This window comes from Juglans microcarpa x Juglans regia, chromosome 3S (assembly GCF_004785595.1).
Source record: "Juglans microcarpa x Juglans regia isolate MS1-56 chromosome 3S, Jm3101_v1.0, whole genome shotgun sequence".
In the NCBI taxonomy this organism is placed as follows: domain Eukaryota; kingdom Viridiplantae; phylum Streptophyta; class Magnoliopsida; order Fagales; family Juglandaceae; genus Juglans; species Juglans microcarpa x Juglans regia.
Genome location: NC_054599.1, coordinates 5,025,436 through 5,053,382, shown reverse-complemented (window position 1 = coordinate 5,053,382; position 27,947 = coordinate 5,025,436). Strand labels below are relative to the sequence as shown.

The following is a 27,947-nucleotide window of genomic DNA, read 5'->3' as shown; positions in this document are numbered from 1 at the left end:
GGGGTTCTGGGATTGTCGTCTAGCCATCATCAAGAGGTCTTATATGAAGCTCTTCTTATGTTTTGTTGTTTGTGTAAAAAAACAAGGGCATGATGAGAGCAGGTGTGGACGTCGACATCACCTGGATAAAATTGGGAATGTGAAGGAAGCTCAAAATGAGGGTGGGCGTGAGAAGGCTAAGAAGGTGTGGAAGGTAGTGGGGAATAAAAACACAGAAGAAGTGAGGCCAGAGGAAGTGGGGAATAAAAATACAGAAGAAGAAGTGAGGTTGGAAATGGATGTTTTTCTCCAAGGTGTCGGGAGGATATTCTAAGTTGTGTTAATCAACATCGACGGGCGATGGAGATGGTTGCATTGGAAGTTCTTTATGTGGACTCAAAGGGGGGAGCTCGGACTCAGAGACAATTTGAGGAAGAAAAGGGAGGTGGAAGTTTGAAGGGTGTTGTTGCTAACTTATCTGGGGACGAAATGTGGACATGGCCTCAAATAACAAAGGGTTAGCCAGTTGGTTTGAAATTTATGAGGAGGCTTCAGATACAGAGGTTGCTATTGAAGGGTTGGATGATATGGTAGTGTCACCACGAAGCTCGCTAAAAGTGGTGGATGAAGTACTTGAATTTGAATTGTCTCATTTGGCTAATGTGGGGGTAGTTCGAGATGATGGTGGGATTAACAAATGGTGTTCTTTGCCTGAGAGAGAGCCAAATGAAGAATTGGAGGAGGTTGCAAGCAAATTTTTTTATTCCGACTTGGAATTGAATGTTCTATTGAAGCGATTAAGGGGAGTGAAGCAAAAAGAACCGTTGGTTGTCATGGATAGGAGGACTCGGTCCAATTTTTTTTTTAAAAATTATTATGAAGATTCTTATATGGAATATTAGAAGAATTCTTTTGTCGAAGAGTAGGCTTCGGCGTATTCTGAATAAAAATAGGCTGTTGTTGGTGGCCCTTTTAGAACCTTTTCTTTTTCCTGATAAATGTCGGCGATGGGCTAGGTGGTTGCACCTACCAAATTTTTTGAATAACGCAAAAGTTAGGGGTAAAGTTTGCTTGTTTTGGGATGATAGTTTGGAGTTTGAGCTCATATCCATGTCAGATCAAGCCTTGTCTAGATGGTTTGTGAGTGGTAATGTGAGGGTTTTGGTTTCCATAGTGTATGCAAGTTGTTTTGGAGTTGTGGGAGTATTTGTGTGCTCTAGATGCAGGTGTTTGGTCGTGCTTTGTGGGTGGTGATTTTAATATTGTTCGCTGTGATGAGGAGAAGGTAGAGTCTCTCAAGCAAGAGATGAGTTTAATTTATGCATCCAAGATTGTGATTTTATTAAGCTACCTTCCCGCCGGGGGGGGGGGGGGGGGGATTTTCTTGGTGTAATAGTAGACTCGGGGGGAGGAGGATTTGGGCTAAGTTGGATAGGGTCTTGGTGAATTCTTTATTCCTAAAGTTTTGAGATGTGCGTATGGAATATCTTCCGCGAACTTCTTCGGATCATTGTCCTACGATAATTTATTTGGAGAAAGAGAGGAGGAGTGGGGTTAAATATTTTCGGTTTCAACGTATGTGGGGGTCTCATGAAGGCTTTTTACCGTTGGTCCGGGAGTGTTGGAATCAAGGGGTTGAGGGTTGTGCTATAGTGAGGGTGAGTCATAAGCTGAAATGCTTGAAACAGGTCTTGAGAAAGTGGAATCTTGAAACATTTGGGAGAGTTGAACTAGAGATTAAAAATGTCGAGTCAAGAATAATGGAACTAGAAGAAGTGCTTTGTTTTGAATTTTCATAGGAGATGGAGAGAGAGCTGTTGTTGCAAGCAACGACACTTGCTATGGCTTCACCGTGAAGAGATATTGGCTTGCCAAAAATATGCATCAAGTGGTTATCTGATTCAGATTCTAATTCAGCATTTTTTCATGCTTCCTTACAAATGAAAAAAAAAAAGAACAAATTGATTAATTGCATGAAACTTAGTGTTGGGACTCCGTTACAATCAGCTGAAGAATAACATGATGTGACAGATTTTTTTTTCCAGGACTTGCTCTCGGCAACACCAGTGGGCGTGAATGAAGATTGCTTTTGTTTGTTAGAACCTATTGTTACTGAAAGAGAAAATGCTCTGTTATGTGCTCCTCCATCCATTGAAGAAGTAAAAGCAGCCTTGTGGTCTATTGCTTAGGATAGTAGTCCTGGGCCAGATGGATTCTCAGTAACTTTTTTTATCCTTGCATGGGAGGTTGTGAAACAAGATCTGTCTGATATGGCAAAGGAATTTTTTGAAGGTATTCCTTTGACTAATTTTTTTGGTGTGACTAACATTGTTTTGATCCCGAAGGTTGACGTCCTGGAGTGCTTTGGTCATTTTCGGTCTATTAGTTTATGTTCGGTAGTCTATAAAATCATGGCTAAAATTATGGTTTTTAGATTGGCACCAATTATTGGGGGCATTGTTTTATCGAAGCAGGCTGCATTTATTCAGGGTCGAAGTATTTTTGAAAATATGGCTATTGCTCAAGAACTTGTACATGGAATGAATTGGAAGACTAGAAGGGACAATGTTATGATGAAAATTGATATGATTAAAGTTTATGACCGAGTGAATTGGAGGTTCTTGTTGGAAGGTTTACGTCGTTTGGGCTTTTCAGAAAGGTGGCAATCATTGATCTTTAATTCCATTTCCTCTCCAGTTTTTTCTGTCATGCTGAAAGGGTTTCTTTAAGCCATCTCGTGGTCTTCGTCAGGGGGACCCTATTTCGCCATATTTGTTTATATTGTCGAAAGAATTGCTCTCTCATATGCTTCGTCAGGAATTTCAGTTGGGAAAAGTGAAGGCTTTTAATTCTAATAGGGGAGTTCGGGTCTCTTATTTGCTTTACGCAGATGATCTTTTGATTTTTGCAAATGGTGGTAAGGATTTTATTCAAAATTTGATGGGTGTGATATGAAAGTATGAAAGTTTATCGGGACAACTTGTAAATCCGAATAAGTCTATTTTTTTCTCCAAAAATTTTGCTTATGATTGGAAGCGACAATTGATGCAAATTTTGAGTTTTGTAGAAGGGGTTTGGCCTTGTGTGTATTTGGGGATGCCACTTTACGTTGGGAGAAGGACTTTGAATATGTTTGATCCTTTGTTGGCAAAAGTGCAAAAGAAATTGGCGGGTTGGAGGAGTAAGTTATTGTCTTTTGGCGGAAAATTAATTCTCATTAAGCATGTTCTTAATAGTATGCCATACATTTGTTGTCGGTGATGAATTTGCCTAAAGGGATTTTTGCTAAGTTGAAGATAATTTTTTCAAATTTCCTTTGGGGGTCAAGTACAGAAACTAAAAAAATAAAATGGGTCTCATGGCGTTGTATTTGTCTACTGGTAGAAGAATGAGGGCTAGACATTCGGGATTTTTCGGAGGTCTAGAAATCTTTGTTTATGAAATTTGCTTGGAAGTTACTTTCGGGTGGTTCCTTATGGTTTGATTTTTTTTTTAGGAAAAAATATGTCGGGGATGGTAATGTTGCTGCGCTTGGGTTGACTTTACAGGGCTCCTGTTTTTGGAAAAATGTTTTGGAAGTATTGCCTTTGATGTTAAGGAACTCGAAATGGCTAGTACGAGAGGATGCTGTAAATTTCTGGTTTGATAATTGGCTTGGTGAGGGGCCAATTGCAAATTTTTTTGCCTATTGTGGGTGATCCCAAACTGCGTGCTCATAATTTATGGGAGGGGTTGGGATGGAATCTGGAAGAGGTTTGGCAATTGGTTGATGAACCAATGGTGAAGAAAATTATTCACTCTAATGTGCGAGTTAGGGAGGAAAGACGTGCTGGTTTGGCAGCACACGGTGGATGAGATTTTTGCTACTAAGTCGGCTTGACAACTTATTTGGTCTCATGGTAGTGTTTGTCCTTGGAATAAATGGTTATGGCAGGATCATGTTCCTAAGAAGATGTCGTTTTTGTGTTGGCAGGCACGTAAAAACGTTGTTCCGGTTGATGATGTTATTCAGCAACTTGGTATCCTGGTTGTTTCGAAGTGCCATTGCTGTGTTTCTAACAAGGTTGAGACCTTGGATCATGTTCTTTGCGATGGTGAGGGACCGAGGAAGGTTTGAGATTTTTTTGAGGCAATATTTGCCGTTCGATTACCAAATACTCGAGTATGGACGGATGTTGTACATGTTTTCTGGTGTCGGGCTTCTTTATCCTCGCAGAGTCGTTGGCTCCGTGGAATCATTCTCATTCTCATTTCATGGGCTCTTTGGAGAGCTAGGTGTGCGGCTCGTGAGGAAGATGTAAAGTATGACTGGAAGAGCATTATTCAGATGGTAAAAGGTTTTATTTTGGATATCTCGAGATCCATGAGATTGTTCAAAACAGTGGGTGAGCATGACTTGAGGATGCTGAGGGAGTTAAACTGCCCAGCAGTTCCCATTGCAGTAAGGACGCCGAAGTTAATTGCTTGTTCTCCACCAACAGGGGGTTCACAAAACTCAATGTAGACGATAGTTTACTTGGCAATCCTGGAATGACTGGTTGGGGGAGGGGGGGCGTGATCCGAAATGTGCAGGGGCTGGTTCTTGGGGGCTTTGCCCATTGCTATGGCCAGGCTACAAATACTATTGCTGAATGCAGAGCTTTTGTGGATGGTCTTCATCTTTGTCAACAGTTAGGACTCAGAGATGTGCTGGTTGAGTCGAATTCTAGTGTTATGGTGGGTTGGTTTATCGCAGGGATGTATAAATATTAGTATATGTGAGATTTTTGGGAAGAAGCACAATCTATTATTTCTTCTCTAAACGTTCATTTTAAACATGTGTTTAGGGAAGCTAATATGGTAGTTGATTTTTTGGCAAAACATGGGCGAGTGGCACAACTTGGGATTTTGTTGGAGAGGAGTTTGGTCTGGGTAGACTTAATGGTCTTATAAGTACGAATAGATTGGGTTTACCTTATGTTAGATGTTAGGAGTCTTTGGATGTTTGTTAGAAATTTTTGGAGGGATTTTATTTTATTTTTATTTTTATTTTTTATTTTTTATTTTTTATTAAAAGGAGGACGATACCTCCACATATTATTAAAAAAACCCTCACTCAAGCGGAGGAATCACTGTTAACATTAATCAGCCATATGGTCTAATTCTTTTGTTCTCCCCTCATGGGAAAGGCACATGCAACTTTACTGGTTAGAGTTGTAGATGTAAAGTTTGGCTAGGACTAGGTGACTAAGTTGATAAGTTTGTATAGAATTAGGTGACTAAAATGATAGAGTTTATCTTATCAATAAGTTTGAATTTAAATGAATGTAAAATAATTGTTGACTTTATTTTAAAGAACATTAAGTTTATCTAGGAGTCTTTAAGGTTGGTTAGATAAGTCAGGAACATGAAATTCGAATTCAAAAAGATCTGCAATTATCCAGAACAGAAGTTGAATACAGTTTAGTAACTACATAGAAGAGTTATCGCGACATGTCAGCAATCTGTCAAGAGACGTCTTCGCGACAGATTCTATCTGTTAGCAAAATCCTACTGAAATTGAAACTCTTTTCAGATTGTTTATTTAAAGGATCCTACTGGTTAGGATCCATAGAGATTCAGATCTACATATTTTCTAGAGTACTTTCTAGTGCATTGTTTGGTGAGAAAATTCCTTAGTGAATTTTCATATTTGTGATCTCTCTTTGAGTGTGATCGTGCTTCGTACGTGGAGGATCGTGTGATTGGATTTCAGCCCCTAGCGTTCTAGGAGGAAAGACAATATTTGAAGATCGCCAGAGGTTCTGGCTGCTACCGCTGTAGAGACAAACGGGTCGTTTGTCTGGGCAAGTAAGAGAGTCAAGTTGTAAAGGTTTTGTAATTAATGAGTACTTGTAATTGATTTTCAAATAATAAAATTAACTTTCCTGGGTTTGGCTGCCTCGTAGGGTTTTACCTTTAAAGAGTTCTTTAAAGGGTTTCCCTTCGATATCAATCTTAATGTTATGCAATTTATTTATTTTATGTATTTGATTGTTTATCAAATTAATTGCATGCTTGACAACTAACCAATTTGTTGAGTGAATTGGTAGATATTTCCGCTGTATTATAGGGGTACTTGGGTAATTTCAAGAGTAAATCTACTCTCACCGATTGTTGGGTTCCGATAGGATCCTGACAATTTTTTTTTTACTTAATAATTAAGGAAATATTTTTTAATGATGTTGTAAGTTTTTTTTTAATTGTTTAAGGGTTTAAAATAAATGAATGAAAAAAAATAATAAAAATAAACTTTTGCTCTTATCGAGACCCATCTCGTGCTAGCACTGCGCCAAATTATTAGGCTCTCAATTTGTCATTTTCCATTATCATGTATCTTTAAAAACTATTAAATACTCTCATAGTACGAATGACATGGTCCTTCTAACCTATCACAATATGTTATGCTATTAAAACCTTTTATATAATCATTTATTTTTAACGAAATGCATCCTATAATAAGTTTGTGCAAAACTATATAATTATTGCTCAACACCATCTCTTTCAAGTAAAATATACGAAAGATACAACCTCTCGTTCTAGACATTCTATCCATCCTCAATTTTTTCAAAGTTTGAAAGGTGCAAAATATTCACTGCTAAAATAACTTTGTTACTCTCAACTTGGGTAGATTCTCTTCCCATCAATGGTCCAATACATTTACTCCTTTTCTCGCTATAATTTTAAAAACAATCCTCCAATATTTGTAATCTTTATTTTTGCAAATTTATATTGCCTAGAAAAAAGAAGACTTATTTGGAAAGTCTTTAAACAAAAATGTTCAACATTTAAATGGATTAATGGTTTTAGTCCATCTAAACTCTTTTAAAATTGTTATCTAAGGACATGTTTGGACACTTATAGTGTTTCAAAATTTTATGAATGGTAGTAAAATAGTTTGAGTGGAGATGTTTTATTGGATTTTGAGTAAGGGTGCTACTTACACCCTTAGGATGGGGGCGCCCACTTTCTGCATCCTGCCCTCGTCCTGGTGGGTGGTAAGATTTGCCCCCAGGATCCACCCCATTTTCCGATTGCTTGGGGGCAAATTTGGACTCGTGGTCTGTCCACCTCCCGTCTGGCCCAAATGGACCATTGGCTTATTGGGTACAAAACTTGTTTGTGGGCCATTTTGGGCCCTGATTTAAAAAAAAAATGTATAAAAACAAATTAAAACTATATTTTACATATAATAATGTAAAATGAAATAAAAGTTGTTAAAGTATAAAACATAAAAATCTAAGTATTCTAAACTATTACAATAATACAAATTAATCTAAAAATATTACAAAATTTCAAATAATTTGAATGAATAATATTACAATATTACAAATTGTAACTAGCGAGATGACTTTGAGTTCTGAGATTGGAATTTAGGGGTGCTGGGCAAGTGAGACTGAGATTATAAAATCTGAAACACTAAAATAAAATTAGAATTACAAACAATATATATCTATGTAAAAAAATTAAAAATATAAAACTACAAGTACAAACCAAGTGAGACTATCAAGGATGGCAGATTAGATCATTGGAAATTTGGAATTTGAGCTGGGCAAGTGAGGGTGTAAGACTATAAAACTTGAAAAACAAAATACGAAAAAAAAAACCATAAATACAAACATTATATACATATGTGAAAAAATTGAAAAATTAAAATTATCAACCAAGATGAGATTGAGATCAAGATAAGATCATTAAGATTGGACATGTAACAATGAGACTATAAAAACTAAAAAAATTACAAGAAAACCCAACTAGAATTACAAATATTATATACATACTACGAATAAATAAGAGAACCATTATACAAACCAATAGTAATGGTAGATCGAACTATGAAGTTCTATTGCGGCGGATGCAAACGCAAGAGCATTTTTCGGATTTGTCCCTATTACAACTAAATTTGAATATCAGTAATAAGACAATATATTATAAGCAAAAATAATATTATAGCAATATCAAATGTAAGAGTGATTACCGGATGCAGACTGATTACCACCCGTATCCTCGTCAGTCTCCACAAAGTCTACCGCATCCAGAATATGAATTGGCTTCCATTTGATTCAATTTTGAGTGCAAATTAATGCCTCCACAGTGGTAGGAGACAATGAACTTCAGAATGGATCCAATATATGCCCCTTGTACTAAAGGCCGACTTTGAGGCTATGGTGGACCTAAGGGCTGTAAATAAACCAATCTGTTTGATAGCCTACTTGATACTCGCTCGGTTAAACTCTAATTGAACTCGACTCGTGAAAAAAAGCTCACCTGTGACATTAGATACTCGCTCGATTAGTAAATGACACATACTCGGCTAAACTCAACTCGACTCGATTAATGCTTGTTAAGGCTCGCTCATTTATGCTCGAGTCGACTCGTTAGTTCGACTCGATTAAATCTCATTCATACATTGATAAATGTGTATGTATATATATATATTGATTAATAATATAAGCATAACACCTTTTATAATTAAATACATAGTATGTAACCTAATTACTTATATCTATATATTGAATTTATTTCATAGCTATTTTATAATTTGTCCAATAGTTAGTTTGTAATATTTAATAATTTCATATATTAGTATGTAGAAACTATATATGAAATGTTGATATATACTATCATATTATTTATATGTATTGGTAATTTATGTTGGCATATAATATGTGGTTATTATCGATAATTATAAGAGTGGTGCTAGGCTGCCGTCCAGCAATGACCGTTAGGCCTGCCGCCTTGCACAAAGTTGACTTTTTATTTTTTTATTTATTTTTCTTTTCATATTTTTTAACATATTTAAATATTTTTAAAAAATAAAAAAATACATCAATATACTAAAAGTCACTTCCTTAATCATTAAGTAAAAAAAATAAAAAAAATTTAAATACATGAGTAGTCAAAATGAGTGGGCAAACTCAGGCGGCATACTAGCATTTTCCTAATTATAAACTAGTTACATATTAATTATTTATGAACTTTTACAATTTTCTAATTCATGGTCTACTTGTTAGTTGTAAAAACTTCATTAAATTTAGCTTTATTTATTTATTTATTTGATTTCTTAATTATTAAGTTTTATTCAAAATCTAAAAAAATAAAAAACAACTCCAACTCGGCTTGACTCGACTCGAGCTTGAGTTAAAAATTTAACTTATCAAGTTGAGCTCGAACAAAGATTGAAAAAAATATCGAGCTCGAGCATGAGCTTGGTAATCCAAAAACCAGCTCGACTTGATTACAATCCTAACAGTGGTAATAGAAATGACCAAAATACTACGGATTATGTCTCTAAGGATGAGATACTTGACAACATTGATCTTTTTAAAATTTTGTTTAAGAAGACTATTGCTAGGGGAAGGTTTATTTGCGTTCAAGGAAAAAAGATTTGGATCAGCTTCAAATATGAGAAGCTCCCTAAATTATTTTCATGTGGTTGGTTAGTTCATGGGCCTCAAGGATGTTTAAAGGGTGCACCTGTTATGGGGACTGTGGAGTCTTAGTTTGGGTCGTGGTTGAGGGTTGATGATAATAAGAGAAGGAGATCATTATTTCAGTCCTCAGGTGACAACTATGGAGAAGGGTTGGGATCAGATGGCAGCTTTGAAAATGGAGGGACACAGCATAATTCAGGCCAGGAACAGAGGAAGAGTTAGGACTACAAGGGCTGCTGTGTTACCAATAAAAATATAGGCACTCAACGTGTTGATGGAGATCAAATGAAGCAAAAATCCATAGTCTCTGATAACTCAAAAGTGGATGCAAACAGCTTGGTTAGTGGAGAGCAAATAGGCATCCGGGAGCATCACTCTGATGGGAATAAAATTAACTCAGTGCCTCAAGTAAAAACTGGAAAGGGGATGGACACAAATGGACCAAGTGATGACGAGTATGCTGGGACTATCTTGGTGCATGCTCAAACAGATAGTGGTGTTGCGGATATTGAGAAGGACAGAGTTCAGTTGAGGGAGGAAACCAATGCAATAGTTCAGGAATGCAAATTCACTAAAGGGAGTGGAAGCTGGAAACGTATAGCTCGTGGCCAAGGTATGTTAAAATCTGAATCTATTTTGACTCTTGGTAGTAAATGTCCCTTAGATAATCTGGTTGATTTGTCTAACCCAGTGGAGGGTGTTAAAGAGTAAAAGAGTGGAGGTTAGTTCTGATGATATTACTAATGTATCGGTGGTGGCTGGAAGTCAGCCTTGTCAAACAGTATGAAACTCTTAAGTTGGAACTGTCGGGAGCTTGAGAACCCTTGCACAGTTCAATGCCTTGGTCTATTGATCAAGGAAAAAGATCCTAATATGGTTTTCTTAATGGAAACTAAGTTGATTGATGATCGTGCTAGGAACATTGCTAGAAGATTTAAATATGAGGGCCGTATAGTTGTTGATGCAGTGGGGAGAAGTGGTGGCTTATTACTCCTTTGGAAGCAAGAAATTCCTTTTGAGTTGTTTAACTATTCTAAGCGACACATTTATGGATTTTTTTATACTGAAAAGAATGGTCCTAAATGGATGCTTTCAACCCTATTGTTAGTCAAAGAAAAAAGTCTTGGCTGTTATTAAATTCTTTCAAGCCTGTTAACATGGGTTGGTGTATCATTGGAGATTTTAATGAAGTATTATCCAATGATGAGAAGATGGGGGGAAGGATGAGGGGAGAGCACCAAATGTGGTTGTTTCAAAGGGTCGTCGAGGATGGTTAGCTTTTTTATCTTGGTTGGAAGGGTGTAAAATTCACTTGGAGTAATTGGCACGAGGATTCATCTTTCACAAATGAGAGATTGGATAGGGTATTAGCTAACAAAGAATGGAAGGAAGTTTTCACAGTTTCTAGTGTGGAAACTTTGACAGCTTTGTGCTCAGATCACAGTCCTATTCTTCTTGATTGTAATTCTGGGAAAGGATCAAGATATAGAAGGTTGTATAACCATTTCAAGTATGATGCTAGTTGGAGTAAAGAAGAAGGTTGTACTGATCTAATTGCTAATGAATGGCAGAAAAAGGGTTGACTTTGGCAGTCATTTGAAGACTGTGTAATGGAAGCTAGAGGCCTGTAGTAAAGGTTTAAAGCAGTGGAGTAAAAATTTGCTGAGAGACAGAAATCAAGCCATTAAAGAGAAGACTAAAGAGCTTAGTCGGCTACAAAGAGATGAGTGTGCTGCTAATATGAGTCAGTTAAAAAGGTTGCAATCTGAGTTGGGCTTCTTGTTAGATCAGGAGGACACAAGGTGGAAGCAAATGGCAAAAAGACATTGGTTAGCACATGGAGATAGAAATACTAAATTCTATCATGCATGTGTTAATCAAAGAAGGAAAAAGAATTGTATTAAAAAGGCGATAACTGATGAAGAGAAAATGTTGGATGGTCAGGAGGAAATTTTAGAAGGTTTTTGGCATCACTTGTCGAAGGTTTTTATAGCCTCTAACCCCTCTCAAGGCTCAATTTTTTAGTGTTTACAAGGAGTAGACTATAGAATCACGAGCGATATGCAGCAGCAACTTGATAAGGCCTTTACCCAAGCTAAAGTAGAAGAGGCTATTAGTCATATGTCTCCTGTTAAATCTCTTGGGCCTGACGGATTCAATGCAGGGTTCTTTAAAAATCATTGGGATAAAGTGGGAGATGAGGTAAGTGATTCAATTTTGAAATTTTTCAAAACTGGCATTTTGCCTCAAGGATTAAATCATACCTTCATTGTACTTGTGCCTAAAGTTAATTCTCCTACCTATATGCATCAATTTAACCAATCAGCTTATGTAATGTACTATATAAGTTGATTTCTAAAGTTCTTCTAATAGGCTAAAGGTGGTGTTAACAAAAATCATTTCTTGGAATCAAAATGCATTTATTTCAGAAAGATTGATTACTGATAATATTATGGTGGCATATGAAGTTCTTCACTCTATGAAATCTAGACAAAAATTCAAGTTAGGCAATATGGCTATAAAGTTTGATATGTCAAAAGTATATGATAGGGTGGAATGGGTTTCCTTAGAGGCCATGTTAATAAAATTGGGGTTCAGTGAGAGATGGATTAGTTTATTAATGGCCTGTGTTAAATTTGTCAGCTATTCAATCTCAATTAATGGGACTCCAGGGGATATTATACTACCTTCTAGAGGATTGAGACAAAGGGACCCTCTATCCCCATATTTATTCTTGTTATGTGCTGAAGGGCTATCTTCTCTACTGCAACAAGCTGAATTGAATGGGAGGATTAAAAGTGTAGCAATAACTAGGGGAGACATAAGGACTAATCACCTTTTATTTACTGACGATTGTGTAGTGTTTTGCAGCGCAAGAATTGATGAATGGTTTAATCTCATAAGTATTGTCAAACTATTAATAAACAGAAGACTTCTCTCTTATTCAGCTCAAATACCGGAACTGCAGCAAAGGAATTCATTATTCAACATGCTCATGGTGTTTCTTGTGATAACTATAACAAATATTTGGGCCTTCCCATTGTGGTGGGAAGGTCAAAATACAATACCTTTAGGAGCTTAAAGAAGAGAATTTGGAGGAGGTTAAACAATTGGAAGACTTCCTTTCTATCTGCAGCAGGTAAGGAACTTTTGATTAAAAGTGATTTGCAAGCAATTCCTGCTTATACAATGTGTGTTTTTAGACTTCTGATCGGTGCAAAACTGCAAGTGCACAGTTCTAAATTAGGAGTTTATCCTTCTCAAATTCGGATAGGTTTATGGTCAGTCTTGGACCTTGTTAAGAGAGGTATGGTTTGGAGAGTGGGAAATGGGAAAAATATTAAGGTGTGGAAAGACAAATGGCTACAAAGTCTCTTACTTTTCAAGTCCAAACAGTGCCTAATAGAATTGGTTTTGAGGCCACAGTTTCTATACTTATAGATGAAAAGAGACAGGTATGGAAGAAAGAGATGATTAATGAGGTGTTTAAACAAGATGAAGCTATATTAATTTGTAATATTCCTATCAGCTCAAGAAATGCAGAGGACAAACTTATATGGAGATTTTCAAACAAGGGCGTCTTTTTTGTGAAGAGTGCCTATTTTTCTGATTTAGGTATAAAAAAAAGTATCATGGAGAGTCTTCAAGTGCAACATAAGATCAGGTTCAATGGCATAGAATCTGGAAACTTAGCGTTACTGGAAAGGTGAAACAATTTATGTGGAAAGTTCTAAATGACCTATTACCTACCAAACTTAATCTTGCTAGGAAACAAATTATAGATTCTTCTCAATGTCCTATTTGGAACTTTGAGGTAGTCTATTTTACATGTATTGTGGGAATGCCTAGCAGTAGGAGATGTGTGGGAGATGGAGATAGTCCTGTTAAGAAATGGAGTGGGAGTTATGCTGATTTCCCAATTTGTAGTATGATTTTCTTGATAGATTAGATAGTGTGTTACAGACTCTGGACTAGAAGGAATCAATTTATGTTTGACAACCAATTCATCAGTCCATCAATGGTGCTAAAGTTAGCTGCTTCTGATATAGAAATGGTCAAAGATGCAAGAACTGCTGCAAGTATACGAGAAGAGAATGGTTTTTCAAGTCATGCCGCAAGCCTTACAAGTGGTGCTAGAAGAGAATTAAAGGCTCCTGCTCCAGGTTGGATGAAAGTAAATTTAGATGTTGGTTTTGATAAGGTCCAGCAAAATATGGACATTGATATAGTCATTAGAGATTTCTCAGGTGATGTACAAGTGATGCTTGCTGCTCCCAAATCTTGTGTTCCCTCTGCATACCTAGCTGAGTGCTATGCTCTATGAAGGGTTGTTTCCTTGTGTCATGAATTGGGTTTTGAATCAGTTGAATATGAAAGTGATGCTAAGAATGTTGTGGATACAATCAATGCAGATAACTCAGATTTGTCCTGGTCAGGCCAGATAATTGAAAACATAAGGCATCTAATGGCTTGGCACCCAACTTGGAAACTGTCATTCATTCGAAGGGAAGGCAACAAAGCTGTCCATGTTATTGCAAAGTTTGCTTTGTCTCTAGATAGTGGGTCAGTCTGGATGGAGGAGGGACCAGATGTGGTCCTTCCTAATATTGCTTATGATAAATCTTGTATTAGTTAATTTATGAAATGAAGTTTCTCTTTAAAAAAAAAAAAAAAACCAAACACAGAGACATATACATTATACACACGTATTTCAGTATATGTACGTATGTGTATGTATATATATGTGTTTGCATGTAAAAATTTTCCCTCTTTTGCGTGCGCTTGAACCCTGGCATTTTCTTAACCTCTTCTTCCCCGTTGCCTTCGTCTCCTTCAACCTTTGACCTCCGTTCGATCGCCACTTTAACCTCCCCAATAACCCCCTACCTCCACCCCTTTGCTAAATCCTTCACCCAAAAACCCACTTCACAAATCCACAGTTTCTGTCCTCGGAAACTCTAAGACAGAGACCTCGCTTCTTCCTTTCACTGGTGCTTATCCCCCTTACTTCTTTGATACCCACTTCCTCCCAAGGTCGGCTCTCTTATGGTTTGAACACTTCACAATTTGACTGTATTTTTCTTTTTGATATTTTGCTTGAATGTTGGGGTTAAGCTCAGCTCTCCTCTGGGTTTTCCTCCAACCCGTAATTTCTGACGTTTTTGGCTAATCTTTTTCCTTTTTTGGGACTTTTGTTACCGGAAAGAATCGCCATGGGGACGAGGAGGCAGCAATTGAGTCGAGAGGAGGAGGAGGAGCCACCAAGTCGCGGTGCCGCCACAATTTCGAGCCAATCCGTGTCGACCAGCCGGAGCATAGGGTCGCCGTCAAGCCGGAGCGAGCAGACGATGGCTACACCTGCCAGTGACAGCACTTTGTTTCGGCTAAACCATCTGGACATCCAAGGGGATGATGCCGGATCGCAGGGCGCTGTTGGGTGAGTTCCGTTGGAATTAATATTCTTTCGAGTGAGTTTCTAGAAATGTGGCGAAAGTTCATATAATGCTGCTGAATTTGATTGTGTTCGGGGGTTTGTGCCCGAGGGTCTAAGGTTAACTATTTTTTTTAATATAGGTAAAATAAATTTTGTTAATAGAAATGAAACTAGGGGTGGCCCAAGTACAAAGAAAATTCCTAGTCAAGAACTAGAAATAGATACAAGAAAATCATGAAAATTGAGCCCATTTAGATCTACAGCAACTGCCCATGACATTAGTGTATCAAAGAAGAAACGTCTAAGTTCATCCAGTGAGCATTCATGGTCTACAAAGTTCCGATCGTTGCTTTCCCTCCAGATGCGCCACAGTACACATATGGGAACCATCTTCCATAATGCAACAATTTGCGGGATGCTGTATAGGCCTTTCATGGGTCTAAGGTTTACTTTATTTTATTTTTGAAATGTGAAGTTTTTATATTGGAATTGGGTAATTTTTTAATCGTAACTGTGCCAATTAATATATCACTTGTTTAACATTATTATCTAGAGCGTCCGCATAACTTATGCCCATAGTTTTTATTATCTTAGTTGTGAACATTTTGTTGAAATGGATAATGTATTTGACCTCATTATACTTGAATGAGCTTGGGAAAGTCGAAAATGTGTATTAAACCTTTTCATTTTGTAGTTCTATGGATGATTAGTTGCTCGTTGTTTCTTCAAAGTTGTAGTTTAATTTTTCAATTACAATAAACACATAGCTTTGCTTTTTTCAGTATATTCTTACTGGGTATCACTTTCTAAGCAGTAGCAAGAAGAAAAAAAGGGGGCAACGGGCAGTTGGAGGTGATAAGAGTGGAAGAGGACTCCGCCAGTTTAGCATGAAAGGTGTTAGTTTTCCCTTTCCATTGCGTTTTTCTTTCGTGATAAGTTGTTACAATCTTTGCCAGTTGTGAACTGTAGTTAAGCAAACATTGCATTGCGCATTCTTAATCTTGAGAGGTTATATTGTACACCATGCTTGGGAGTTTGGGAGCGAAAAATTGGAGATGATAGGATCTGTTCTTAGGTAGAGGAAAGGATAGAGACTTCTTCTCCACTTGTCTGGATGTTTAGAAGGGAAAGGAGATCTAAATAGTTATCTTTTGGTTTTAGACAATGGAAATACAGCAACACACTCTCCTTTTTTTTCTTTTTCCCATTTTATTCTCTCTTTCACCTGTTTACTTTTATCTGCTGCTGGTATTTTGGAGGTTGTGGAAAAATAACAGTTGAAACTTGTGCATTTGACCCAAATGTGATCACTTTTGGAAAAGAGTGAAATGGATAAAATTTGCCAAGTTGGAGTGGGGTTTTCCTTGGGAGAAACGTTGAAAGGATGATACGACCAATACCTTTCCTGCATCCTCTTGTTTCCCTCCAAATCTATCAATCCAGCATTTTGTTAAGTCTATCATGTGACATTGTTTTTGTTCGCTTGCTCTCCCTAGGTGGGCTTTGTTTCAGATGAGCTAGTGGCAATATTTTTGTTCTTGTTTCCCCCCTATAAAAAAATATGTATATATATATATATATATATTTGTTTCCTCCACTGATGTTGTGTATAATTTTCATTGGTACTACTCAGTGTGCGAGAAAGTGGAAAGCAAGGGGAGAACTACTTACAATGAGGTTAGGTGATTTGTTTGTCATTCTTATATTTTTGCTTATCTTGTTTGGTGGAAGTGCTTATCTTATATTTTTGCAAGAGTGCTTATTCCTATTAATAAATTACCTCTGTAATTTATCTGATGCCAATTTTATGCTTGCAAGTAATAATAGGGTTGGTTGTGTGTGTTGATGCCCAATTATGAAGATGGAGTTATTTTTTCATTGGCAATCTTGTTATATACTCTGGTGGAAAAATAAGTAAATATTTTTTATGGTTCCACAACCTTGAAAGCGTTATGATTCATTATTCCATGGTTCCACAACATGGAATAACGAATTCTTATATAAAAAAAGAATAATGAATTGTATTTTGCCTATCCAAGTTTTGGTTGTACAATTAGGAAAACAATGGTCATACTGTTCTATTTATTTGCCTGGCTTTGGAGGTGGCTTGTGCATTAGTTCTTTTCTGTTGTATTGTGTGATCTATTTTGTAAGGTAGTGTCCATGCCTTCCCCTTTTGGTTGTGGAGATAAAGCACCCTTTTATAAGGGAAGTTTAGGTTCTAGTCTTTTGGGATTACTTTGTGTCCCAATAATGTAACACATGAATTTTTACTTTATATATTGGCAAGATGTGACTTTGGGACAAAATGGCATGAGTGGATAACACACTATATCTCTTTTGTGAGATTCTTTGTTGATAAATGGTAAGCCCTTTGATTTTTTAAGTTCTCAAGAATTGTGTGAAAAGGACCCTCTATTTCCTTATCTCTTTGTCGTATGGAAGCTTTGAGTAGAATGTTAAGTGCTATGGTGGACCTGGGACTCCTATCAGGTTTCTTGGTAGGGCAAAGGAATATAGATGAGCTATTGATGTCTAAATTTACACTTTGTGGATGACATGCTTGTATTTTGTGAGGAGAACCTAGAACATTTTATCCTCTGTTGCTTACTCCTATGCTTTGAAGCTATATCAAGGCTGAATGTTATCTTGGCCAAGTCAGAATTAGTCCTGATGGCGCTGTGGAAGACTTTGGGTTAGTGTCTTCTTTACTTTACTGATGAAGTATCTAGGTCTCCCCTTGGGGTGTCCTATAAGGCTAAATCCATATAAGATGGTATCATTGAGAAAATTAACCAGCGATTGGCAGGTTGGAAATGACTATTTGTCTAATGGGGGATGAATTACTTTGATTAAAAGTACGCTTTTGTACTTGCCCACTTAATTTTTGTCTTTATTTCCCATGCCAATAGATGTGGCCAAGTGTTTAAAGAAGCTTCAGAGGGACTTCTTGTAGAGCAAGGTAGATGGAGCACAAAATTTCACTTGGTATCCCTAGGTGGTTTTGGTATAAAAAATTTGGTTGCATTCAATTAGTCACTATTGGGCAAATGGTTGTGACCCTATTCAACAGAAAGGGAGGCACCAGGGCATTCTGTGTTGGAAAGTAGGTACAGTATTATGTGGGTTGGGTGGTGTTCCAACGTAGTCAATGGGCGGGCCATACAGAGTCATGAGGAAAAAATATCTGCCAAGGATGGGGTGAATCCTCCAGGTCCACTAGACTTATGGATGTGGTGGTAGGCGAGGCCAAGATCGGATTACGGCATGATATATGGTGCTGAGATTTGGCCCTAAAGGAAGTCTGACCAAAATTGTTCAGAATCTCATGTTGCAGATTAACAATGGCTGATCTTTATCAGGCTGACAGTGGCCATCCACAGTGGATTATCACTTTTTATCAGACTTATCTAGGATTGGATTATGCAATCAGTTTCTTACACAAGAACGTATTCACTGAGGCTGTGGAAGGTAATAGCAAGGTAAGAATGGGGTGGCCATTGCGAAAAAATGAAAATGAAGCCCGATCTTTTGATCAGATCTTTCACCATACGATCAGAATGTTCTTTCCTCAAAAACTATATGGTGTAATAAGTCTCCCTTGAGAGTAGCCTTCTTCATATGGATTGCAGCACTAGAGTAGATATTAACTATGGACAATTTGAGAAAGGGGCACTTAGTAGTGATTGATTGGTTTTGTATGCGAGAGGGATGGGAAGCCATCGATCATTTGTTGCTGGATTGTGAAGCAGCTAGGGCTTTACATTTTTTTGAATCTTCTGCCTATTTGGGATTGACTGATGTTTCCCAACGGGTGGTGGAGTTATTAGTCGTTTGGGGAAGCTGACTGGGAAGAATTTGAATGTAGAGGTGTGGCAGATGGTTTCTTTGTGCTTAATGTGGAGTCTATGGAAGAAAAGTAACGTCTATGGTTCTGAAGATAGTGAGAGAACATTATTAGAGTTAAAAAACCTTGATGCTCAAATTTCTGTGTGAACAAATAACTGCCCACAACAATACTTGCTTCTCATCTTTTGTAGATTTTGTGAGTTCTTGTTCTCCTCCCTTGCCTTAACTAGGTGTCCTCCTTTGTTTACTTTCGGTATACTTGGGTTGTTCTTGCTCCCTACTTGCGTCCCTAATGTTATTTTAATAAAAGTTTTTTATCTATACTTTTAAAAGTAAAGTCACACCATTAATAACCTCCTATTTTTGAAATTATATAATTTTTTAATATAATTTTTGTTTTGGGATTTGAAAAAGTTAAATTGTTTTTTGTGTTTTGTTTGGAAGTTTGAGAAAGTTAATGATTAGGTAATAATTAGATGAAAAAGTTGAAAATTTGAAATTAAAAAGTGTTTGTGTTTGAATGGTGTTTGGATGTTGAGATGAGATGAGATAGGTTGAGACCATCTGTGAAACCAAACAGGGCCTAAGAGTTTAAATTAATGTCCAGGTGGCAGATGAACTAGTGACAGAGTTTACTGATCCTGGTAATAGTGTCACATCCCCAGATCAGGTATGCTATTCTTTACCATGCAGATAAATATGTTTTCTATCTGTGCAAATATATCTGCAATCTCCAGGTGAAAGTAGAACTTAATGATGTAACTCTTCTATTTATTTATTTAGTTTTTCTGTTTGAACTTCTATTTGACAGCAACAATATGATGAGAAAAACATCCGTCGAAGGGTCTATGACGCTCTGAATGTTCTCATGGCGATGGATATTATATCTAAGGATAAGAAAGAGATACAATGGAGAGGTCTGCCTCGTACAAGCCTAAACGATATTGAAGAATTGAAGGTCTGGCTGCTGTTTCTATTTTCATGTAGTATGTTTCAGTGGATTTCTCTGTAATCTCGATCTAATATGAGCTTAAAAAACTCCTTAAATTTAATGGATGCAGACGGAGCGTTTAGGACTCAGGAACAGGATTGAAAAGAAAGCTGCATATTTGCAAGAATTGGGGGAACAAGTATGACTACCAATTTATACTTTTATGTATATCATTACCTAGGCTTGAATTTGTTCTTTGCATATGCTTAGCTTCAATTTTATTTTCTTGTTTCCTTTTAAGTGAACTATGTCTAGTTCAGGGAATTGACTAAAAAAAAAAAGAAAAAGAAAGTGAGAACATGGTACTTGCCACTGGTCATGTCTGCTTACTGAGTTATTATCTCCGTCCATCAAGTTCACAGGCCTTCAGAACCTGATACAACGAAATGAGCAATTATACAGCTCTGGGAATGCTCCAAGTGGAGGTGTGGCTTTACCTTTTATTCTGGTTGAGGTAGATTTCTTCTCACTATATACCTTGTATGATAATTTTATATCCATTATTTTTGAAGTTTTTCCATGAGTATCTTCACCAAATAAATTTGTATAAGAAATCCTACTTAGGGTCTACTTAAGGTCTAGTTGCGGTTAGGCCAATTAGCTCATGGCTAAACCAATTTCCATCACACAGACACCTTACTCCGTTCTATTGAAGGAGTTAGTTGTGTTATACTTGAACCAATGTATTTCAGTTTTATTTGAACCTAATATTTTCATTTGTAAAATATCTTTTTTTTTATAAGTAAAAAAGAATTTATTAAAAACACCAACTGTCAATTACAAAGATAGAAAAGCCCTAATTATGTAGGGACATTAGCAACTAAAAAGTCATGAAGGTCCATGCCATTAAAATCCACAGCAATGGCCCAAGTACAAAGAGTCCTAAAAAATAACAGTTTTAGCTCCGCCATGGTTCTCTCTGTCTTCAAAAGTCCTCCCATTGCGCTCTTGCCATAAACACCACATAAGACAGATAGGGATCATCTTCCAAACCGCTCTAATCTATCTCACACCTCTAATTGAGGCCCAGCAAGCCAATACATCCAACACATTTTCCGGCATAACCCATGCTAAGTCCATTCTTTTGAACACCTCATCCCACATATTCCTGGTTACCTCACAATGTAGGAGTAAATGATTCACCAACTCACCCCTGCTTTTACACATATAGCACCAATCGTTAATGATTATCCTCCTTTTTCTCAGATTATCCGTGGTGAGAATCTTACCCAAAGACGCTGTCCACACAAAAAAAGCAGCTTTGGGAGGAGCCTTATGACGCCACAACCTTCTCTATGGAAACTGTATTTCAGGAACTTTTGAGAGAACCTTATAGAAAGAACGAACAGTGAACACGCCCTTCCCTGCAGGACTCCACCACAAAGCATCTTCATTCTAGATATTTGGATGGCAAGAGTACAAGAGACTATAAAAATCTTCAAAACTCCCCATCTCCCAATCCTGTGCCGCTCGATTGAAATTGATGTTCCAGTGAATGCTCCTACCTGAGACTTCCATAACCTCCGCCATTGTGGCACCTTTGGCACTTGCAATCAGGAAAAGAGTAGGAAACAGATCTTGTAGAACACTACTACTACACCAAGCATCCTTCCAAAATCTGATCTTGGAACCTGTCCCCAATTGCAATCTAGTGTGTCGATGGAAAACCTCCCACCCTCTTCTAATATGCTTCCATAGCCCCATTCCAGAGGCCCCTCTAACTTCTCTGGTACACCATCCCTCTCCTAAATTACCATATTTGTACTCTATCAAAGTCTTCCATAAAGCATCGGGTTCCTTGGTATATCGCCACAACCATTTGCCAAGTAACGCCCGATTGAACAACCTCAGGTTTCTAATACCCAAACCACCATTAGAGATAGGATGGCACACCATCTCCCACTTGACTAAATGGAATTTAAACTCATCTCCCAGACCCCCTCACAGAAAGTCTCTCTGTAACTTCTCAAGTCGACCCGCCACACTTGCCGGTAGAGGGAATAACGATAGAAAGTAGGTGGGTAGGTTAGAAAGTGTACTTTTGATTAACGTTGTCTGGCCCCCTTTCGACAAGTACATTCTCTTCCACCCTGCCAATCTCCGCTCTACTTTTTCAATTATTGTATCCCAAATCGAGCGTGCCCTCGATGCTATACCCAGTGGTAATCCCAGATAAGTCATAGGAAGAGCCGCTATCTTGCAACCCAGTGTGCTAGCCAACTCCCTTATATTTTGAACTTCTCCAATCGGCACTATCTCGGATTTATCATAACTCACTTTTAAACCAGATATGGCTTCAAAACAAAGCAACAGTACCTTAACAGCCCTCAACTGGCCTTAATCAGCCTCGCACATAATAAGCGTATCGTCTGCAAACAGCAAATGAGAAATAGTAGTAATACCCCTACTCGGCAAACCAATTTGAAAGCCACTAACAATCCATTAGTCACTAAAGCCAAGATCATCCTGCTTAGTGCCTCCATGACAATAACGAAAAGTAAAGGAGATAACAGATCCCCTTGTCTCAAACCACGAGAACTCGGGATGAAACCCTCTGGACTGCCATTGATCAAAACAGAGAAACGTACCTTGGAAATACACCAACTGATCCAAGACCTCCACCTTTATCCAAACCCACATCTACCCAATAAATAAAGAAGGAAATCCCAATTAACATGATCATACGCCTTTTTCCATATCTAGTTTACACATAAATTTGGGTTGCCAGCCTTCAATCTACTATCCAAACATTCATTGGCAATAAGAGCCGCATCAAGGATCTGTCTACCCTTAACAAAAGCATTTTGAGGCTTAGTAATGATCTTCCCCAATACCCCACTTAGTCGATTGGCAAGCACTTTTGCAATGATCTTATACACACCATTCACTAAACTAATGGGCCGAAAATCTGAAATCTCAATGGCCCCTACCTTTTTAGGAATTAATGCAAGAAAAGTGGTGTTGAGACTTTTTTCAAATTTTCCTACCAAAAAAAACTCTTGAAACACCTTCAAGAGATCTTCTTTAATAACCTCCCAACATTCTTGGAAAAAATCCATAGAGAAACCATTCGGACCAGGGGCCTTATCTTTTGCCATCTTCCTTACTACATCATAGACCTCTTCCTCTTCGAAAGCCCTCTCCATCCTAGCAACATCCCTAGCTCAATAGTGTCAAAAACCAATCCATCCAAAGTAGGCCTCCACCCCCCTGCTCAGAGAGAAGCTTTTCAAAGAACTCAATCACATGGTCTTGAATAACCTCTTCTTCTCTGCACTCGACCCCTTCAATTTTCAGCACTTCAATGTTATTATTTTTTCTATGAGAGTTTGCAATTCTATGGAAAAACTTCGTGCTCCGATCCCCTTCCTTTAACCAAAGAGCTCTTGATTTTTGGCGCCAAGACATTTCTTCCTGCAATATTATCCTCTCAAGATCTGCAACCAGCAAAGACTTCTGTGCTTGCTCTCCCTCAGTAAGTGCCCTCCCTACTTGTAATCTTTCTAAATCCTCTATTTCCATCCACTTAGTTTTTTTGTTCTCCTCTACATTGCCGAAAGACTGTTTATTCCACTCCTTTAAGTCTCTTTTTAAGACTTCCAGTTTATTCGCAAAAATGAAACTGGGTGTACCTTCGAAGTGATACGAAGTCCACCATCGTTTGACTCTTTCCACAAAACCTTCTGACTTCAACTACATGTTCTCGAACTTAAAATACCTTCTACCACTACGAAGACCTCCACAATCAAGCAAAATAGGCCAGTGATCCGAGGCTAGGCGTCCCAAACGCTTTTGCCATACATCCGGAAAATGGCTCTCCCACTCGGGAGAAATTAAGAAACGATCCAAACGGGACCAAGTCTGATTATTTGACCATGTAGCTGGACCCCCAGCTAGCGGAAGGTCTATCAAGTTCAAGTCGAAGATACATTCAGAAAACTCCAAACTTGCTGGCCTCAATCTTCTACCTCCGATGATTTCACTCTGAAAACAAACCACATTAAAATCCCCCCCAATACACCAAGGGAGCTCCCACCAGCTATATACCCCTGCAAGCTCATCCCACAATAATCTTCTATCGGCGTCTAGGTTAGGCCCATACACACCTGCAAATGCCCACGAGAAACCATCTGACACACATTTAAAAGAACATGCTACCATATATCTCCCTATATAAAATATATAACAGAATTATAGAAGATATGAATGCCATTCGGTCAGTTAGTTTGTATATCTTGTTTCTACCAACTTGACTTGGTTTAGAATGTTACAAAGCATGTATAGAATATAGAAATGTAAATGGGCCAGTTGATGCAATTCAATTATTTTTAGCCCAGTTGTAAAGAGTCATCCAATCATGCATAGAGTTAGAAATAAATAAATTAAATATGCACTACGCTATGGTCAATTGATTTAAATCAGTTGTAAAACTTCGAAATGCACCAATCTGTAGGCTTTGTACTTGCTCTCCAATCTGTGTGTATGTGTGCGCCCGCGACACAAGAGTACCTACTCTCCAATCTCATTTGTTAATGATGCATGTAAGATGATTGTGTTATGCTATGCAGCTCTTATATGTGGATAATTATTTTGTGTAGCTCTTATAGCACCACATTTCGGAAAGTTACAAGTGCTTTTTGTGAAAATGTAATAACTAGTCATCTTTCTCCAATGACATCTAACACATGAATGAAGTAATGGTACACCTCTTTGACCACTTCTTGGCGTTACTCTTTGTCCCAAATGATTTAACAACTGGATCATTGAAGTTATAGACTTATAGCATTATTGGTTTGGGCTTTATGTTTTTAACTGAAAGTATTATTTTGGGAGTAGTATGGGCAAATTTAGGATGCAGATCATATTGGAATTGGAATGCAAAGGAATCTTGGGAATTTATTAGGTGGACCATATTGGCGATTTATTATGTATTCAAACAAAGTATGGGTTTTGGCTTAATCGAATCTTGGATATGCTGAGTTCAATGCTAACCTAAAATAAGCCAAACTCTGTAGATAATGACAACAATGCAGTTAACCTATTTTGGAATGAAACTAAGAATATTGGATCAGTGGATGTGGTGAATAGTTAATGATTCAAAAAGATGAAAGAAGTGATTATGTACTGTATAACTTCGGCTTTATCAATTTTGTTACGCAATGTCCTATGTTGGGAGATCACTTTGATTCTAATAATGTAATCACGATATTCCTCCGTCACAAGTGAGGGCTCATTAATAAAATTATGGGATGCCGTCCTCTTCTTAAAAAAGAAAAAAAAAAAAAAAGAAGAAAAATTCGATATGGGGAATCTTCCTATTTATTATGTATAACTTTGGCTCAATTTTTATTTTTATTTTTTATTTTTTTATGCAAGATCTTGTGTGGGGAGATCAATTTGATACGATCCCATCTTCCTATTTTCCGCCTTAATGGAATTCAAGTTTGCTTAAATTGAATTTTGACCACAGAATTTGAACTTTGCTAGATAGATTTTTGTAAGGGAAAAGAATGATGTGAAGATGGCAAGATGGATGGGTCACGAGTGTAAAGAGTTGGCCCTCCTAGTCCAAGTGAGGTCTTGTGTCCAAAAATGGCAACCAAAGGTTAATGCATAAGAAATTCTGAGATGATACAGACTGAAGGTGCTGGATGTTGCTTATATTACTGGGACTGTGACAGTCATCAATATATCTTGTCTCATGATAGCTCTTTAGTTCATCAATTTTTTTCTTAGGGGCCCATCCAGCTTTTTGTGCTTTACGTCAATCTAGAGATGAAGCCATCTAGACTTACCTGGGTCTCTTCCCATACCTTCTTATGTAGAGACTTGAACGATTTTTGTCCTGTGAAACTCAATCTAATTCCATGCTAGGAGATATCTGATTGTTGTTACTGCACTTTTTCTCTCTCTTCTTTTACATGGCTCTTGTGCATTCATCACCATAATAAGACAAGAGCAGTGATGGCAGTTTGGGGTTTTCAGAAAGATTAAATACCAAGGCTATCCTTTTGAAATATGCATTTTCACTTGATTATATTTGCCATTTTATACATTCCTGGCATTTATGTTCGTTGAAAGTGCCTTATCATTTTGAGATGTAATCTTTTCTTAGACATTTTAGTTGCTTTCTCATGCCTTTAATTTTCTTTGTTCCTGATATTTGAGAAATGTAGACCCGCCCTCATGCGACTGTCGAGGTGGAAATATCGGAGGATATGCAACTGGTGCATTTTGACTTCAACAGGTAAATGAGCCCATTGAGTGTGCTATATTTTTGCAATTTTAGCTCCCATTGATCGTTAGGTGCTACGCAAATCCTTCTTCCATAGCACTTGCTTTGTGCCTGGCTCCCCCACAAATTATTGGATTTATAGGTTACTAACTATTTTATCATGTTTGGTTCTCTCTGCAGCACCCCATTTGAGCTCCATGATGACAACTACGTTCTGAAGGCAATGAAATTTTGTGAAAAACCACAGATTGATGATGATATGGCGCACAATCTCTCTGGAGATGGAGGTGAAGGTTCTAGCATGTATCAACCACAGATCCCAGTTCCTTCATTGTCAAACACAGCGGTTAGGCCTCCCACCTCACCGCCTCTTCCTGGAATACTAAAAGCACGTGTCAAGCATGAGCATTAATCAGCAGGATTGGCTCAAACATCCCAACATGAGTACTCTGCATATCTGTATATTTTGCAATGTAATATGCCGGAAGTGCATGGCCCCTAATGATTATGCTCATCTCATTAGATTGCCCTCGTTCTGCAAATATCTAAATCTACAAGCAGATCGTGCACTTCTTCAGAGAAACTTTAGGAGGTTTTTTTTCTGGCAAATTCGTTGCTTTACATAATCTGCCAATGTAATTTTTGTTATCATATTCTTTTCCTGCTTTTATAGCCTTTTATAGCCTTTAATGTTGTAGAAATGGGAGTGTTGGAGTGTAGATTTTCCAGCTCCGTTGAAAATTATAGGATCAATTTAGCAATTGGAATTCCCTCCCTGTACCGCGTATTGCATTTATGTATACTCTTGTTCGATGATTCTATTGCCATCATATATGTCAACAAGGGAAAAGCTGAAAAGAGAAGATATTCTGTAGGAATCCACCATTTCAGCTGTAACTCAATATCAGACACAACATCTTAAAAATACATGTACATTTTATAAGGCTCGATTCTCGGAACTGCTCTGTTTTGGAGAAGTTAAAGCCTGCAGTTTGAGGACGACACCTGCTCGTACTCGTCATGCAGCATTGTTGATTCTTGATCACTTCTTATTATTACAGGTACCAAAAGCGCAAAATTTTTGCTGAAAATAAGAATAGGTAAGGAAATCAAACGAACTCTCAAAGAAGCTCTTCCTTCTCTCTAGAAATAGAAACTCTTCATTCTCTTTAGAAAGTCCAAATTACTCGGAGTGCCTCCGCCAGAGAGGAGGGTGAGAGCTGTGTGAATATGCTCTCCACCCTCCTCGCCATCTCTGTTTCCTTTCTACTACCATTGTGAAAATGATTTCATGGTAGTGTTTTTTTTTTCTCTCCTCCCTTCCACCAGTTCGGTTTTCGTCAGATCTATTGAACTCCAGTCACTATCAATCAACACGTGCCCCACCACACAACCTTATTGCCGCCAATCTACTAAGATGATGCGGAACCTTGCCAAAAACCTTAGCGCGTGACCCTCACGCTCGGCTTGCTTCCGTGGGTGGTCTTTACAAGCCGCAGCGCCTCGACGACTCTGCCGACTACATGTGCCATACCAGCAGATTCGCCACCTCACGATCTTTCAGATTTGCCCCACCTCACCTTGCAACCATCGACGCGTGGCCTTCACGCGCCACCACAAAAGCACTGGAAGATAGATGATCCGCAGCAGATCAGTCCATCCAATATCGGTCTTTCTACTATATTATCGCTTTCCCTAATTATTGATCTTGAAAAAGGGACTACGGATCTCTCCAAAAAATATCTCAAGAAAACAAACTACAATGCGCCCACAACTTACACCGCCTCTAGAGGTGACTTACTTAAAAATCATCTTTTAAGATGACGCCCTTTTTGTATGGCATGGATGGGGACCAAGAAATTGGTCCCAAAACCCATTTTTTTTCTTTTTTTTTCATCAATTTTACACTGTGGTTATTGTACTAGGGTGTTTGTTGGGAAATCTTACCCCCTCCTCATGTATCATTTTTTCCTTTTCTAATGATATTTGCTTGCTTAGAAAAAGAAA

General features: G+C 37.8%; 1 protein-coding gene across 4 annotated transcripts; it reads left to right on the top strand.

The window, feature by feature from the left end:
• The first annotated feature begins 14,184 nt into the window (after positions 1-14,184).
• LOC121258034 (transcription factor-like protein DPB) lies at positions 14,185-26,720 on the top strand. 4 transcript variants are annotated; one of them, XM_041159361.1, is made up of 10 exons: positions 14,185-14,465; positions 14,638-14,868; positions 15,683-15,759; positions 16,499-16,542; positions 19,322-19,384; positions 19,526-19,672; positions 19,776-19,844; positions 20,061-20,159; positions 25,882-25,952; positions 26,121-26,720. In XM_041159361.1, the coding sequence occupies exons 2-10, from the start codon at positions 14,645-14,647 to the stop codon at positions 26,350-26,352; spliced, it is 1,026 nt and encodes a 341-aa protein (XP_041015295.1). In that variant the 5' UTR covers positions 14,185-14,465; positions 14,638-14,644; the 3' UTR covers positions 26,353-26,720. The 4 variants fall into 4 exon arrangements, with proteins under 4 accessions (XP_041015295.1, XP_041015294.1, XP_041015296.1 ...); XM_041159360.1 differs by having other exon boundaries at positions 14,185-14,480; positions 15,680-15,759; XM_041159362.1 differs by having other exon boundaries at positions 15,680-15,759; positions 25,874-25,952; positions 26,121-26,297.
• Positions 26,721-27,947: the final 1,227 nt, after the last annotated feature.